General features: G+C 47.2%; 1 protein-coding gene across 1 annotated transcript in view; it reads left to right on the top strand.

Annotated features, from left to right (window-relative positions):
- The window catches only part of LOC125751511 (bromodomain adjacent to zinc finger domain protein 2B), a 73,910-nt gene extending 58,544 nt beyond the window's left edge, over positions 1-15,366 (top strand). The window contains 22 exon segments of the mRNA XM_049030389.1: positions 540-605; positions 1,643-1,708; positions 2,063-2,107; positions 2,392-2,424; positions 3,672-3,737; positions 3,995-4,135; positions 4,695-4,949; positions 6,428-6,651; positions 7,095-7,169; positions 7,319-7,547; positions 7,820-7,882; positions 7,974-8,118; positions 8,810-9,516; positions 9,656-9,926; positions 10,238-10,393; positions 11,240-11,400; positions 11,485-11,801; positions 12,351-12,486; positions 12,585-12,731; positions 12,954-13,231; positions 13,619-13,762; positions 13,904-15,366. Of these exon segments, the coding sequence (XP_048886346.1) occupies positions 540-605; positions 1,643-1,708; positions 2,063-2,107; positions 2,392-2,424; positions 3,672-3,737; positions 3,995-4,135; positions 4,695-4,949; positions 6,428-6,651; positions 7,095-7,169; positions 7,319-7,547; positions 7,820-7,882; positions 7,974-8,118; positions 8,810-9,516; positions 9,656-9,926; positions 10,238-10,393; positions 11,240-11,400; positions 11,485-11,801; positions 12,351-12,486; positions 12,585-12,731; positions 12,954-13,231; positions 13,619-13,762; positions 13,904-14,057 (3,879 nt within the window). The 3' untranslated portion in view covers positions 14,058-15,366.
- Positions 15,367-15,416: the final 50 nt, after the last annotated feature.

Here is a 15,416-nt window from a genome sequence, read left to right as displayed (position 1 = left end):
ACACATAGAGCATTGTGCTAGCAATGCAAAGGTCATGGGTTCGAATCCCATGGGTTCAAATCCCAGAGTGTATATGAACTGTAGCTCTTCCATGTAGTGTAAGTCACTTTGGATAAAACCATCAGAAAAACAAGTGAAATATATAGGATAGGAGATATATAAGCATAGGATACACCTGGGAAGCTGTAGTTCTATATGTTCCATTGTTTGTTGTGTGTGTATGATGTATGTACATAAATAATATATACATTATTTAAACAGATGTGCAGGCATGTTAAGTGTGGGCATGCAATATTTACAGTACAAGAACACACACAGTCACATACCAGCACTGCTGTATAAAGGGCGATGTGAAAAAATTATTTGTATATAGAACATTTTTATTCTTATGTATGCCTCCAGTGTCATGTGGCTGCCCCCCCCCCCCAACGCTTATTCAAGCAGTGTGACACTCGTATTCAGGACTGGAATAATGTGATTGATGACACTTCTTACTGATAGTTTTCCTGCTCTTTTTATTTTATGTTATTTTTTTGAAGGAGAAAATCAAGCGGATTCAGCAGATCAGAATGGAGAAGGAGCTTCGCGCTCAGCAGATTCTCGAAGTAGGTTCTGCAGGAGATGAATCGGGGGTGGAGGGCACTTTCGGATACGGCCGTTTTTATATCATCTCGTCCTGTTTCGGGTTAGGCCTTCCGCGTCATTTTGCATGGGACTAATGCTGAATTATTCTCTGTGGGCTGTCAATGAGTATTAATTCTGCTTTTACCCCTTCAAACCATGGTTAAATTATGCATAAAAGATTGTCCATAGTTTACCATAAAAAGCTGTTTTCCATACGTATGTAAGTTATAAACATGGCAAAGTGTTTTAGTGGGTCAAAATCAAATTGGAATTGACAGGGCTGGCAAACCAGTCCTAACAGGATTTCTTGCAGTTTGTAATTCCATATTTAATATGCAATGCATTATGTGGAATTTATCTGTTTCTCAGTTTGGTATTTTATGACCCGATGGTTGGGGGTTAGGGGTAATGCTCAGACCTGTCTCCCCCATTTAAGGATCAAAATAGATTTTAAGAAAAACATAAGACACTAGTTAAGTTTCACATCCTGTGCTAGATCCCAAAGGGGTCTTCCTGCAGACTATCTTTACATTGTCATTTTGCTCTGAAGACAGTGTAATATATCATGAGTCCCACTAAACATTAACATATCATATTCATTTTTAACTGACATTAAAATAGCTATACAGATCCCAAATCTATAAAATCCCTAACACGTGGTACAGGCCCTGTGTCTCTACAGGCATGTCTTTTCACATTTATTTTGGGCAGAATGATTTATGTATTGTGGTCAAGCTCTTCCTGTGGTTTGTTTTAAATGTTCTGCCATCACATTAATTTAGGAGTTGTAGTTTTGTATATGTATAGCCTTAAAGTATGTAATAGTTTAAAGGAAAGTCCTCACATCTAATGTACGTGTTAACGTAAACCAGTAATAGCATTTCGAGCTCGATTCCCGGTGGTCTCCTGCCATTCTGTTTCCTGTGTCTGTCTGTGAGATGTCTGCCGTTGTCGAATGAGATGTTTTGAAGTTCACTGCTGCTTTTGCATAACCTGAAGACCTGTTTTGCATGCACAGGCTAAACGGAAGAAGAAGGAAGAAGCAGCCAATGCCAAAATTTTGGAAGCTGAGAAGCGAACAAAGGTCGGTTTAGATGGGCCGTAAAGACTTGGGGCAATGATCTGACAACTGAGCGGTATGGACGAGAACTGATACCCACCTAGTGCTGATTCATGCACCTCTGTCATGCACGTCTATTGCTTGCTCATTGTTTTTTAAATTTAAATTTTACAACTTATTTTAACTGTGGATCTTCTCCATCTAAACGGAGAAAGAGATGAATTCCCGTCACATTGGCTCTGATCCGGTTCAGCTGTATGCCTGCAGGTTTAGCTGTAGGAACTGAACTGCCTGCTTGTATCAGCTTTTAAAGGAGAGAACATGAATGTGTGTTTGTGTTGAGGGTGAGATTTTTCATTCTCCTGTTTTTGCTCCAAGGAGAAGGAGATGCGACGGCAGCAGGCTGTCATCCTGAAACATCAGGTGAGTACCATCCACTCCAGACGCACCTGTAGCATGGAGTTAAAGATACAGATTTTCTAATTCCGTTTAAAACTTTGTTTTTTGTTTTTTTTTTGGAAAAAGGGGGGCTCTCTAACTACTTATCAGTGCTTTATTAAATCTCTTGTTTCCCTTTTATATGTTCTGTGCTTTTGGGGACTGGGTTACCTCTGGGGTTGGTTGTTTTTTGTTTTGTTCTTATGAACCTTGTTCGTATGACTCTGTGATTTTCTGTTTCATAATACTTTGCCAACTCTTTCTACCAGGAGTTGGAGAGGCATAGACTAGATATGGTATGGGTATGTTTATTTTTGTACATCTAACACCGCATCGTGAACTGGTTGTGATCTGGTTGTCATAGCAATGCGTGAAGCATAGCACTGGCTGCTGTCATACTACATTTCTCTGCATGGCTTTCCAGCAAAGTTGCATCTGCTGTCTGTGTTCCTGGGGGGGGGGACCTGAGGGACCCCCCCTAGAAAATAATTTTTAAGCCAAGAGGCCGGGCATCTTCACTCGCTAGCGAATTGGGCCAAAGCCCATAATACAGACACCCATAGTCTGGAAGCACATGTAACATTCATCACGTTTCGTATTTGTCTCTTTGCTGATTGTAAGTGCTTGTTTTCTGGAAGTCTGGGGGGGGGGGCATTTGCACTTTGTATCCATCTGTCCCCCCCCCCTTTTGTCCATTACCCATGGCAGCTCTCTTGCTCTCCCGCCTGCTCGTTCGGCCTGTTACCAAAGAAAAAAAAGATCATATGATCAAGGAAGCATTCTGTCATTTATCAGATTTTTGTCTGCCCCCCCCGCCCCCCCCCCCCGCCTCTTTTTAGTCGAGGCCCCATTTTAGTCGAGGCCCCTCTTGATTATCACGATCAGCTGAAAATGGGCAATTTCAGCAGTTGCCATGAACCCACTCCACATTCGATCTAATAGCATCCTGGGTGAGATCATACCGTATAGTGGTGTCCCGGTCGACCTTGAGCTATTAACAGTACCAGCTTGTCGCCCAGATCCAGTTAATGTGATGGACTTGCCGAGTGAGAAATTCCCTTCAGACACCGACCCATTTGCCCCTCTGGCCCTTGAGATGGCCATTGGACGCTGATATTTCCTCATTACTTTCTTCATTGGCTTCATATTTTTCCACTAGAAGGCACGCCTTGCCTGTCGCCAAACTGTACAGCAAATAACCTTTCGGTAGCGCACGTTAACCAGTCTGTAACGGGCAGCCCTATCCGCTTCCTACCGGCCAGCTCATCCCGAAGCACCACGACTGATCCCGTCTCCGAGAGTATGCTTCTCCTACATGTCTCTTGCTTCCCCCTCCTTATTTTTGCTTATTGGTTGTCATTGTATCAGCTTCTAAGTTTCAACTAAAATACATAAACATGACCGCTGTCAATGTGACCTGTCTGCCCCTACTCCCCCTTCCCCATTGCTAAATGTGCTACATTACGCTGTCATCCTTTGCAGTGTCATCACACCCTTTCCGTCCCCCTGAGCTCTTTAGCCCCTAACGCTTGTCCTCCTGCCTTGGCAGGAGCGGGAGAGGCGACGGCAGCACATGATGCTGATGAAGGCCATGGAGGCCCGTAAGAAGGCAGAGGTAATTTATGCGTCAGCCACCGCCTCCTCTTAGGGGCTCGTACATTTTCGTCGCCTCCCGACACCTTTCATTTAAATGTACAGGCCCTGAACGAAACTTAAGAATGCAGCACCCCGAGCGATTTCCCTCTGAACGTGCGGGAGGCCCCTCGGCATTCCGCTGAGCCGCAAAAACGGAATTCCTCATACGGTGGCACACCCTGTAAACCTGGGCCGCCCCCGTCAAACCTGAACTCCCCCAACCCCCCACCCCCGCAGGAGCGCGAGCGCCTGAAGCAGGAGAAACGTGACGAAAAGCGGATCAACAAGGAGCGGAAGCTGGAACTCCGCAGGCTGGAACTGGAAATGGCCAAGGAGCTGAAGAAGCCCAATGAGGATTTGTGTCTGGCGGACCACAAGGTAATGATGTTTGTGGCCAATAGAGGGCGCCACATCCCCCTTCTCCGCAAAAGAGATGGAGTCGGTCAATAACCAAGTGTCAGAATGCTGGCTTTTTTGGGGACGTTCCCGAGATTCCCAGATGGGGCCGTTTGCTGTTCTGAATGCGAGGAATACTTTACTAATGTCCAGGCCGCATTCCTGGGCTGCGTTCTGACAGACTGTTACGAGAAGGCATCATTTCGCCTTTTGATGCACACACACACGCAAGCTATTAGTACGGAATACTGCCCTCAAGTGGCTGCAGGTGGCAGGATAAATATGGTTGTGAAATCCTAGCATTGGCACTGAGCTTATTGGAGCTTACAGTGTCTTGGGGCTGGAATAATTGAAAATTTTCTGAAATAACTTGGGATTCTATAGAGGGTGTTTGTTTAGGAAATTCCTTATAAGTTCAAGTAGATTTATAAGTTAATTTCCCACTTGGTGGGAAAGTATTTAATGAAAGAAGCAAAGGCAGGTATAATTAAGGTTAACTGGCAGTATGGGTGACAGCCTTTGTGAATCTCTTGTCATCCAGCCTCTCCCAGAGTTGTCACGGATCCCAGGCCTCGTGCTTCCTGGGAGCTCCTTCTCTGACTGCCTGATGGTGATGCAGTTCCTGCGAAGCTTCGGGAAGGTTCTGGGCTTCGACGTGTCTATGGACGTGCCCGGCCTGGGTGTGCTGCAGGAGGGCCTGCTGAACGTGGCCGACAGCATGGGCTCCGTGCAGGATCTGCTGGTGCGAATGGTGTCAGCCGTGGTGTGCGATCCGGGCCTCCCCCCGGGCCACAGGGTGAGTCTGTGGTCGGAGCCCATGCCTCCTTGATGTACCTGCACCCACAGTGGAGACAGCAGGGTTTGCCTGAGCCTAGAGCGACTGGGGTTAAAGATGCAAAAGTGAAAACACTCTGTCAGCCGTGATATTTGAACCAGCAACTAACACACACTCACTCTCTCTCTCTCTCTCTCACGCTCACTTTTTTTTAAAACAGTATATCATATACCTGTATGTGCCTGTGCATCTGTGCCTGTAAATTATCTGTATATATCATGCATGAGAGATGAGGAAGATGAGATGGAATTTTATTGATCCCTGGAGGGAATTTGGGATTTTACATCAGCGCAGAATCTGATGGCAAAAACGGACAGATGGACAGAAAAGGGACAGAATAAACGTGTCCACAGATAAACTGTAATTGCTAGCAGACTCAGTCTAGGGCTGTGTTATAAGCTTCGATGCAAGCAGGAATGAAGCAGCACGAAAGCCGTTCCCTCGTACACCTTGGGGCAATGAACCTTTCGCCTAAGGCACTTCTCTGTGCCAGAACAGTCTCATGGAGTGGACAGGGAGGTGTTGCTCACGATGGCTTAGAGCTTGGTCAGCATTCTCCCCTCTAGTGCCTCCTCAAGGGGGTCAGGGTTGATTGTTAACAATGAGGCTGCCTTCCTGTGGCGCTCTTAAGGTCTCCTGGGGTCTGCTGCCTTCACACTGCTGGCCCAGCATTCCTCAGCATACAGAATGGCTGTTGACACCACTGACTCATCAGAAGTCTATAGCAGCGTACCACCTACGCCAAAGAACCTGAGTCTCCTCATGAAATAGTTGAGCTTCTCGTACAGGATGTTCCTGTTTACAGCCCACGGCAGTTTGTCGTGCCTGACTACCCCTAGGTACTCGAAGGCCGGTACCATCTCAACATGCACACCTTCGGAGACTTTGTCCTGCGGATCCTGTAGTCCATCGCTTGCAGTCCATCACCATCACCTTAGTCTTCCTGATGTTGAGCTGGAGATGGCTGAGCTGACTCCACCCAGCAAAACTGCTCATGAAGCTCTTGGCTTCCTCATTCTCCCATCACTAATACACCCCACAATGGCAGAGTCCTCTGAGAACGTCTGCAAAAGACATGTATTGGAGTTGTTCTCGTAATCAAGTGTAGAAGGTAAATAGGATTGGAACATGGACAGTCCCCTGTGGAGCCTGCGTGCTGCTCGCAACCTGATTGGATGCGAGGTTTTTTAGCCATAAGTACTGTGGTCTACATTTATATTAGCAGCTGGATGGATATTATATATGTGTGCTGAAGTGCGGCATGTACACTGTTAAAAACACTCTGGCACACATCGGGTATCGCTGTAATGAGAACACACAAGTAGGGTGTTATCTCAGGAATTCTGTCTGGCTCTGATTAAAAACCATTACAAGGCATTAAAAAGAGGCCTGCAGTCTGGTAAAGTCTGCTCAGAAGATGTTTTCCTCTTCCCGAATAGACCAAAACGGCCCTGGGGGACCACCTGACCAATGTGGGCATCAACCGGGACAACGTGTCGGAGATCTTGCAGATCTACATGGAGGCGCACTGTGGGCAGACGGAGCTGGCGGAGCTCTCAGAGAGCCTGAAGACCAAAGCGTTCCAGGCACACACACCTACGCAGAAGGCCTCCATCCTGGCCTTCCTGGTTAACGAGCTGGCCTGCAGCAAGAGCGTCGTCAGGTAGGAGTCCCCGCTGGCCACAGGTTGTCTTTTGGCCCAGGTATTTCAGTGTCAGACGAAGTGTGGATGCTTCACTTCTTTGTAGAGGCAACCTCTGGACCAGGGATAGGGAACCTGATCCATGGAGAGCCGGTGTGGGTATTTGGGATGGCCCCTCAATCAGCCATTAATAAAGCAGCGATTCTCAACTCCATTCCTGGGGACTTTTTAACGTGGGGGGCATTAGAGGGGTCAGCCTTCTCATTAATCAGTTATATGTTTTGAACCAGTGAATGACAGGAAAGGGAGTAACTCGGGGAGGCCAATCAGCTTTGAGCTGGGGCCAGTGCCTTGGTATACACATGAAGGAAATGGTTTCACCTGAGACAATAGCTCTAGGTGGTAGTTTTAGCTGTAGCTTGTTGCTATTTTCAACTGACTTTGATCTTCCCCTTTCCTCACAGCGAGATTGACAAAAATATTGATCACATGACCAATCTAAGGCGGGACAAGTGGGTGGTTGAAGGCAAGCTTCGCAAGTGAGTGTGCGACCATTGACGCAGAGGAAGACTGTATAACCGCATAGAGATCGATCCATTTCTGCCTGTAACTGCCTTGGCAGAGACGGCAAAATGGAGAACAGTGTAACGCAGTTTGGTTTATTCCACTGTCTTCTCCGTCCATCCAGGCTGAGAAGCATTCACGCCAAAAAGACGGGGAAGAGGGAGTCTGGCGTGGGCGGCGAGGAGGCCCAGGCCCCGGGCACGCCCACGGTGGGCCGCAAACGCAAGCGGAAGACCGGGGACAGTGACGATGACGAGGATGACGACGAGGACAGCGATGACCAGGGCGACGAGGACGATGAAGAGGAGGAGGAATGCAAGAAAGGGAAGAAAGTGGAGGCATGCGAGGATGAGGTTAGTCAGGGAGGAAATGCCGGGGGGCAGCGAACAAGGAAGGAAAGTAGGAGGAAGAATTTTCGACCCTGAATCGTAACAGGAGTGTGTAATTATCTCAGATAAAGATTGCTAGCAGGTTGTAAACAGAAGTAGTAAAATGCAGCGGTTGAAGGTCAGTTGCCTGTGATGCAGATTGAGCATAATTATTAACATATACTTTGTTCCTGTAAGTGTCTTTCTGCTTTGCGCCCCTTTCCAACGGGAGTATGAACTTGGTGCTCTTGTTCCAGGATGAGAGCTACCAGGTTGCCAGTGTGGAGGAGCTCGAGAAGCAGATCGATAAGCTGACGAAGGTAAATTGCAAAAATCGCTTTGCTCCATGGGAGGATGGGGGCCAGAAAGGGACGAAGAGCTGATGTGAGTATGTGTCCCCCCACCCCCCAGCAACAGAACCAGATCAGGCGCAAGCTCTTTGAGGCATCGCATTCCCTGCGCTCCATGATGTTTGGACAAGACCGCTACAAGCGGCGCTACTGGGTGCTGCCGCAGTGCGGGGGTGTCTTCGTGGAAGGCATGGAGAGTGGCGAAGGTCTGGTCAATGGCTACCTTCTTCATGAGTTTGTGTTTTTCTGCTTTTTAAAAATGTATGTAGACACTACACATTGATGTATGGCGCATGTCCCGATTGGGCCGAGTTTGATGTGTGCCTGGGTCAATAAGGGAGGGACTTGCATTTCACTTCTTTAACCAATCACAGTCTTCGTTGTATGACATCACCACCAGAATTGAAACTAGTATTTTCTGCTAAGCGGCAAGATGCATAGATTTGTAAATTAACCATTTTAGGGATATGTCATAGATACAACACAGGAATAAGCTTACCTGTAAAGGCTGTACAGGGACACGCGATGATGATGATGATGATGATAATAACAAGGCTTGAACCAGTGACCTTCTGGTGACGACCACACACCTCCCCCAGCTTGATGGCCAGAAGCCTTGAGTTTGAAAATGAAAAGAAAAATGGGGCAATGTGGTGACATCAGATGATTAAGACTGTGATTGGTTAAAGGAGTGAAATACAAGCCCCTCCCTTGTTGACCCAGTGACATGTTAAACTGCAAAATCAGGATGTCCCATGTAGGGTAGTGGTCACTTCTTTACCTGTTTATTTTTGGTTCTGGTACAGCACACATGTACACCGCCTAATTAGGCCACCCTGCCAGTGGGCTGCTGGTTTGTTAATGTTGGCTGGTGGTGGGTTTTTCGGTCTTCTCCAGGTCCAGAAGAGACAGAGAGAGAAAGGGAACGATACAGAGAACAGGAGAGCGCGGTGGCTGTTGAAATCAAGAAGGAGCCACCAGACGTGCTAGACGAGAAGCCCTTGGACATTAGCCAGGACATGAACTTCCAGGGGAACAGGGCAGCACCGGAGAGTGGCGTCGAGAAGGACTCGCCTAACCTCTTCCTTCAGAAGCCAGGCTCCTTCTCCAAGCTTAGCAAGCTGTTGGAGGTGGCCAAGATGTCCCCGGAATTAGAGGGCCAGCACCAGAAGCAGAATGGCAGCCCGGTGATGGTCCCCATGTTGGCGCCATCTCCTCCGCACGTCGTCTCTCAGGGCACAGTGGCCGGCAGCAGCCCCGGTGCCTTGTGCGTGGAAGCCAAGCCGGAGCCCACTGCCGCCAGGGTCAGCCTACACTTTGGCATTCCTGGGGGCATGTGCAGTTCCCAGCAGCTGTTGCCTGGTGACCAGCTCTTCCGAGCTCTGACGGAGAGGAACGGACATTGGTTCAACCTCCTGCCCCGCTCGCCTTGCGACGACTCCTCCCTCACCACCACCCCAACGCCCTCAGCTGCCTCCCCCCAGTCTTCCTCCACCCAGCCTAAGTCTCCTGCCTCCTCGTTGCCAATCCCCCTTGGGGCTTCTGCAGGAACCAGCCCCCACAATCCTGTGGGGATGGGTGGCATGGCATTGTCTGTTCTCCAGGTGTGCGGTCTATCCTGTTTTTATTTGGCTTATATCTGATTATATAAACAAACATCTGATGTTATATAACCAGGTCAAGGATTGTTGAAGCTGTTGTTAAAAGTTTTGTTGTTCAAGTAAACTTCATCCAACACCGCAGGTGAAACCAGGGATCTCCGGAATGGGGCTCCAATACTGCGCGTGGTCTGCCGGGATCATGAGCCCGAGTATGGCCTTCCCAGGTAGCTCCACACCAGGTGCGTCCTACACAGGGGCCGATGGAAGCGGGAACCCCTTCTTGGCTCCCAGCGTGGCCACTAGCAAGAGCGAGTCCCCTGTTCCCCCCAGCGAGAAGCCTTCCTCTGCCCCTTCCCCTGCCATGGAAGTAGCCAAACCCCAGGACTACCCAACCCCTCAGCCCATACCGGAAGGTGAGGAAACCGGCGGGGCTGGTGCGACTAACAACCGATCCCTATTCCTCCTTTTCATGTTGTTATATATGGATAGAAGTATTACATCATCATAAATGGTTGTGTTGGCAACACTCTCAACTATATTGACTGGCATCTCTGTGTTCTACTCACGGTTGGATGCTACCCTGAAGCATTTTCCCTTTGTTATGGTCAAGGATACTGACACGGGTCCCTTGTTGACTCTCGGAGCTCCTCATTAGAATGCTGTCTGCCAAAGCCTCGTGGGTGCACAGTGAGAGATGTCTGCTGTTTGTGTGTCTGGCGGGCAGAAATGCTGACGGGCTGGTGGAAAGTGTCAGACATGGAGGAGCTGAGGGCCCTGGCCAAGGCGCTGCACAGCAGAGGCGTCAGGGAGAAGGTCTTGCAGAAGCAGATCCAGAAACACATGGAGTACATTGCTCAGGCCTGTGCCAAGAACAGAGATGGTGAGTGTCTTCCTACATACTGGCCTACTCTATCCACGCTTTATCTATATATGCCGATCTGGGCATCATGGAGAATTTGGAGCCTATCTGGACAAGTGCTGGGTATTTGTTGCCAATCCACCATTCACATAATCAAACAGTATGGGTGACTTATGGTCACTGGTTTTTATCTGAAGTCTAGGGATTGTGGAAAGAAACCCACTTGAATATGAGGGTGAGCATCAAACACACAACCTATGGGGCGTGAGGCCAAAGTGCTGGTCTGTTTATTTTGCATTTAGTTATCATTGTTCCTTTGTGACAGCACTGGCTTAGTATGCATGCTGACCAAGAATTACTGAAAGGGCTTGTGATTCTGCAGTGAACATCTCTAAACTGTGATGCAGCATGGTGTCTTGACCATTGTTCATCCTTCATAGCCATCGGGACAAGTGGCCACTTCCGGACTCGTGCCCCCGTAGCTACGCATGACTGAGTTGCAGCAGAGGAATAAACTGTTTTGATTTAGTGTCTGTAAAAGTTAATAGCAGCCCAGCAAGCAGTCCTGACTTTCACAATAGCTTTAGTGTTGAAGGTTGATGTGCTGTGACAGCTGAGAGTAGCCATGCCTCTGCGGAAGATATTAAGGCGGTGCAAACATGCTAGCATGGGTTCATCTGGCTAACGTAATTCTTCAGATATTTGTTTTCTGGAGACTTAAGAGGACCATTACCTCTGTGATCGGGATATAAACAATGATGTATGACGTTGAATCATTTTCTGTCCCGCAGGTTGTGTAAGAGTCTCCACTTCAATATTTTAATGGGATAATTGATGTACGATTTTGGTATTATTATGTGTTCCTAGCTGCCGTAATTGATGTGACTGACCTCGAGGAGAACCAAGTAACGGAGGAGACTCTGGAAAGCTGGTGCATAGAAGAGCAGGCCATGGAGATGGACATAGCGGTCCTGCAGCAGGTGGAGGAGTTGGAGAGGAAAGTGACCTCGGCCAGCCTTCAGATTAAGGTAAATTCGACGGGCGGCGTAGGATGCTGACGCCTACAAGACGTGCAGTGTAGTGCGTTTTCATCACCTCGCATGTTCGTTTAGGGATGGATCTACCCCGAGCCTCAGTCAGAGAGGGAAGACCTGGTCTACCATGAACACAAGCCCTTCACAAAGAGGAGTCTGGCAGAAGACAAAGAGGCCGGGCCGGAGCAGGAGGAGAACGGAGGAGGCGGCGGCATTGTCCGACGTGTGAACAACCCTCTAGATATAGCTGTAACCAGACTGGCTGAATTGGAGAAGAACATAGAGAGAAGGTATCTGAAGAGTCCCTTAAGCACCACCATTCAGATCAAACTGGATAATGTGGGTACAGTCACAGTCCCTGCTCCTGCACCATCCGGTAGTGGTGATGGTGAAGGGTAGGTCATCCACATTCATTTGGACGCTCTTTGTGCTTCTCTGCTCACTGGAAGCTTTATGGTTGTTTGCTTGTTTCTGGCCCTGCCCGCTTTGTGCTTTTTATTTTGGCTCCCGATTGTCGTCCCCCCCCAAGTTGGGCAATAATCCCCTTCCTCCTGCTGGACTGGTACTTGTCTGTTGTCATTTGCCACTGGTTCTTGGTTGCCTGCATGGTCCTTCGTCTTGGTGACCGTGGTATTTTGTGGAACCCCCCCCCCCCCCTGACCCGACCCACCCATCCCCTGTTGGTGGTGCTTCTGCTGCTGCTGTTGCTATTGATCCTCACGCCCCTGAACCTAATAGGCATGTCATTGGTTGTGCTGAGGGGTTTCTCCCCAAAATCGGGCTGCTTTGATGTTCCCACCCCCTTTTTATTTTGTATGTTTTATCCCCCCCCCCCGTGGCTCTGTGCACTGCTGCCAATGGTGATCCTGGATGTCTCACTAATGTGGTGAATGGTGCCCTTGGTGTCCCCGGTTTACTTTGTTTCTGTTCCCCCTCCACCACAGAAGCGAGGAAGACATTGCCCCGGGGATGAAGGTGTGGCGCAAGGCCCTGAGTGAGGTGCGCAGTGCTGCCCAGCTGGCCCTCTGTATCCAGCAGCTGCAGAAGTCCATCGCTTGGGAGAGGTCCATCATGAAAGTTGTGAGTAGAGCTGGCGTTCTCCAGGTACCGTCACTCTGGAGTCTTGGCTTCCACTAGTGATCATGGAATCACGGAGTGAACTTTCACATGTGTTGCAGTACTGCCAAATTTGCCGGAAGGGAGATAATGAGGAACTCCTCTTGCTCTGCGATGGCTGTGACAAAGGATGTCACACATACTGCCATAGACCAAAAATCACCACGATCCCTGAGGGCGACTGGTTCTGTCCTGCCTGCATATCCAAGGTATCCAGTCCAGACCTACATTTAACATCAGAACAGTAAATACCAGACAAGAAAACTGCTGCAAATGGTTAGAATTTATAAGTATGAAAAATGTAGAATGAGATAATCAAAGATTACACAAGTCACTTTGTGAGGAATGCTGCTGTCCAATTGTAGAACCTTCCCATAAAGAAGTTTGGTCTTTAGCATGTATGTGATACCAGCCTTTGGGTGTCCTCCTAGGCCAGTGGGCAGTCCCCGAAGAGCAAGAAGCTGCAGAGTCGGCCACCGGTGGGCAAGAAAAGCTGCGAGGCAAAGCGGAACAGGAAGCTGTCCATGGCGGGGGAGATCTCAGAGGACGATGCTGCCAGTGCAAGTGGAACCCCGAAGAAAGCGACAAAAGACCCCAAGAAGAGGAAGGCGGAGGACAGCCCTCCCGCTAACCAGAAACCAGAAAGCCCTTCATCTGTGAAGAAGATGAAACCGGGCAGAGACAATTGCAAGGACCTGGTCTTGTGCAGGTAAAGTCCAGGAATTCTGAAGAGTCTAATTGGTTGATCGATAATCCATAATTTGACATTTGTCTTCATTCATCTTCCAACTGGTTATCTTGAACAGGGTTTGGGGGGGGCAGCATAGGATAGAAGGTAGGGGCACACCCTGGACAGGTTGGCAGTTCGTTGCACAGGACAAGCATACAAAAACTCACAATCACACATTATATTTACAATTTAGAGATCACAGCCCAACTGCGTGTCCTTAGATTGCAACATTGGGCCAACATGCAAAGACCACACACAGGGAGTGTGGCCTCTACCTGCTGAACCTGTAACCTGATACACAGCAGGAATGTGCCCATTGTTCATGAACATGTTTAGCTACAGTGTACTACCTCCTGCTGCCCACAGCATTCTACTCTCTGAGCTGGAGGGCCACCAGGATGCCTGGCCCTTCCTCACTCCGGTCAACCCCAAGTCGGTTCCTGGTTACAAGAAGGTGATCAAGAAGCCCATGGACTTCTCCACCATCCGTGAGAAGCTCAGCAACAACCAGTGTGTATCTCCATAATTGATGTTTAAGACTTACAATCCAGATGTTGTAAGACATATTGAAAAGTTTGAGCTTGATAACGTGTGTTGTCTGTGTTTGTATGGCGAAAACAGTGATGGTCTCCTCTTCAAATTCTGTTGCAGGTATCAGAATCTGGAAACATTCATCATCGACGTGAACCTGGTTTTCGATAACTGTGAGAAGTTCAATGAAGATAACTCTGATATCGGCCGGGCTGGCCACAACATGAGGAAGTTCTTCGAGAGACGATGGACTGAACTATTAAAAACAACCTAAACCTGTTTACCGTGACTATTTGGGACCAGCTGTTTCTGATTCAGTTTTCAGAGCAGACCTCTTGTGAGAGTCGTACTGGGGTGTATCTCAAAAGCGTGCGACTGTAATCTCTCTCTTTCAAAAATGAGAGTTCCTGTATTACGTTGGTCACTAATATACGACGCTGGTTTGGCAAGAACAGGGAAAATGACCCCGTATTGTTCAACACAGGGGTGTTCTAGTGCAATACCATTTCCTATAAGAAACTGCACTGAATTTACAACCATCAGAGCTGTAATTGGGAAAGAACACTTTCCACTACTTATATGTAATATATATATAATATTTACAAATATTATATATATATAATGTTTTGTTTTTTTTTTTTTACTTTACCCTTAATATTATAGTGAATGTATTTAATTTTAATTATTTATGAGTTAACAAGTCCAGTCTTCGTTTTCTATGAAAAGGAAGAAACAGCAAAAACTGCTTTAAAATCTTAAGGAATGTTTTTCAATTATAAAAACAAAAGCCAAGAATAAAGGAAAAAAAAAAGATTAAAAAAAAAAAAAACTGTTTACACTGTTCAGTGTCTCCAGGGCACCGAAAGATCCATTACGGTAATACTGTAAAGCTGCATTTATATATAAAGATGTTTTTGCATCACTCAACTGTGTAAGACATTAAGGCAAGTGAGACACATCTGTATATACTGTTCATTAATGTTAATAATAAGTCTTGTTTGGAATATGTATGATGTGTACATATTGTTTGAGACATCAGATATGGTTTATGCCTTAGAATGACTGTAGCATTTTATTTTAGCCCTAAAGTGATTAAACATATATTGCTTGTACAGTACTTATCCTCTGCAAACACTGTGGTCTCCTTAATCTTGGTAGTGCCTGCCTTTCCAACAGGGTGCGGGGGATATTTGTTTTTTTTTTTCCTCTCCATTTTTTTTTCTATTTTTGTATGATTTTAACCCTCCCAGGCCTCGGATTCTGACATAATCATTTCTTATCCATATGAATTATATCGTGTTGCACAGTATTTTTCATAAAAAAAAAACAAAAAACATTTCCCTCCATCTGCCTTGCCACAGACACAATGACATTTGTAACCACTGTGTTTGAATCTTGCTGTGTGTCGTGGTCTACTGGGGGCAGCTAGAGCAGATTCTTTTGTACCTATGTCAGAGTACTTGAAGTTATTTTATTTAAAGATATTGTGGAAAACGGAAAGCTAGCATTCCTTTTGTAGAAGCATTATTTTTCACTAGTGTGTGTGGCACGGATCTAATAAAGAGATGTTTTTCAACCCATAAGCATTTGTCGGTCACTGTTTGTTCACAATGTCGATTTTGAGGTGAAATGT

The sequence above is a fragment of the Brienomyrus brachyistius genome, chromosome 1 (genome assembly GCF_023856365.1).
Source record: "Brienomyrus brachyistius isolate T26 chromosome 1, BBRACH_0.4, whole genome shotgun sequence".
Taxonomy (NCBI): domain Eukaryota; kingdom Metazoa; phylum Chordata; class Actinopteri; order Osteoglossiformes; family Mormyridae; genus Brienomyrus; species Brienomyrus brachyistius.
The sequence above is the reverse complement of the archived record's forward strand: the minus strand, read 5'-3'. Positions and strand labels throughout refer to the sequence as shown.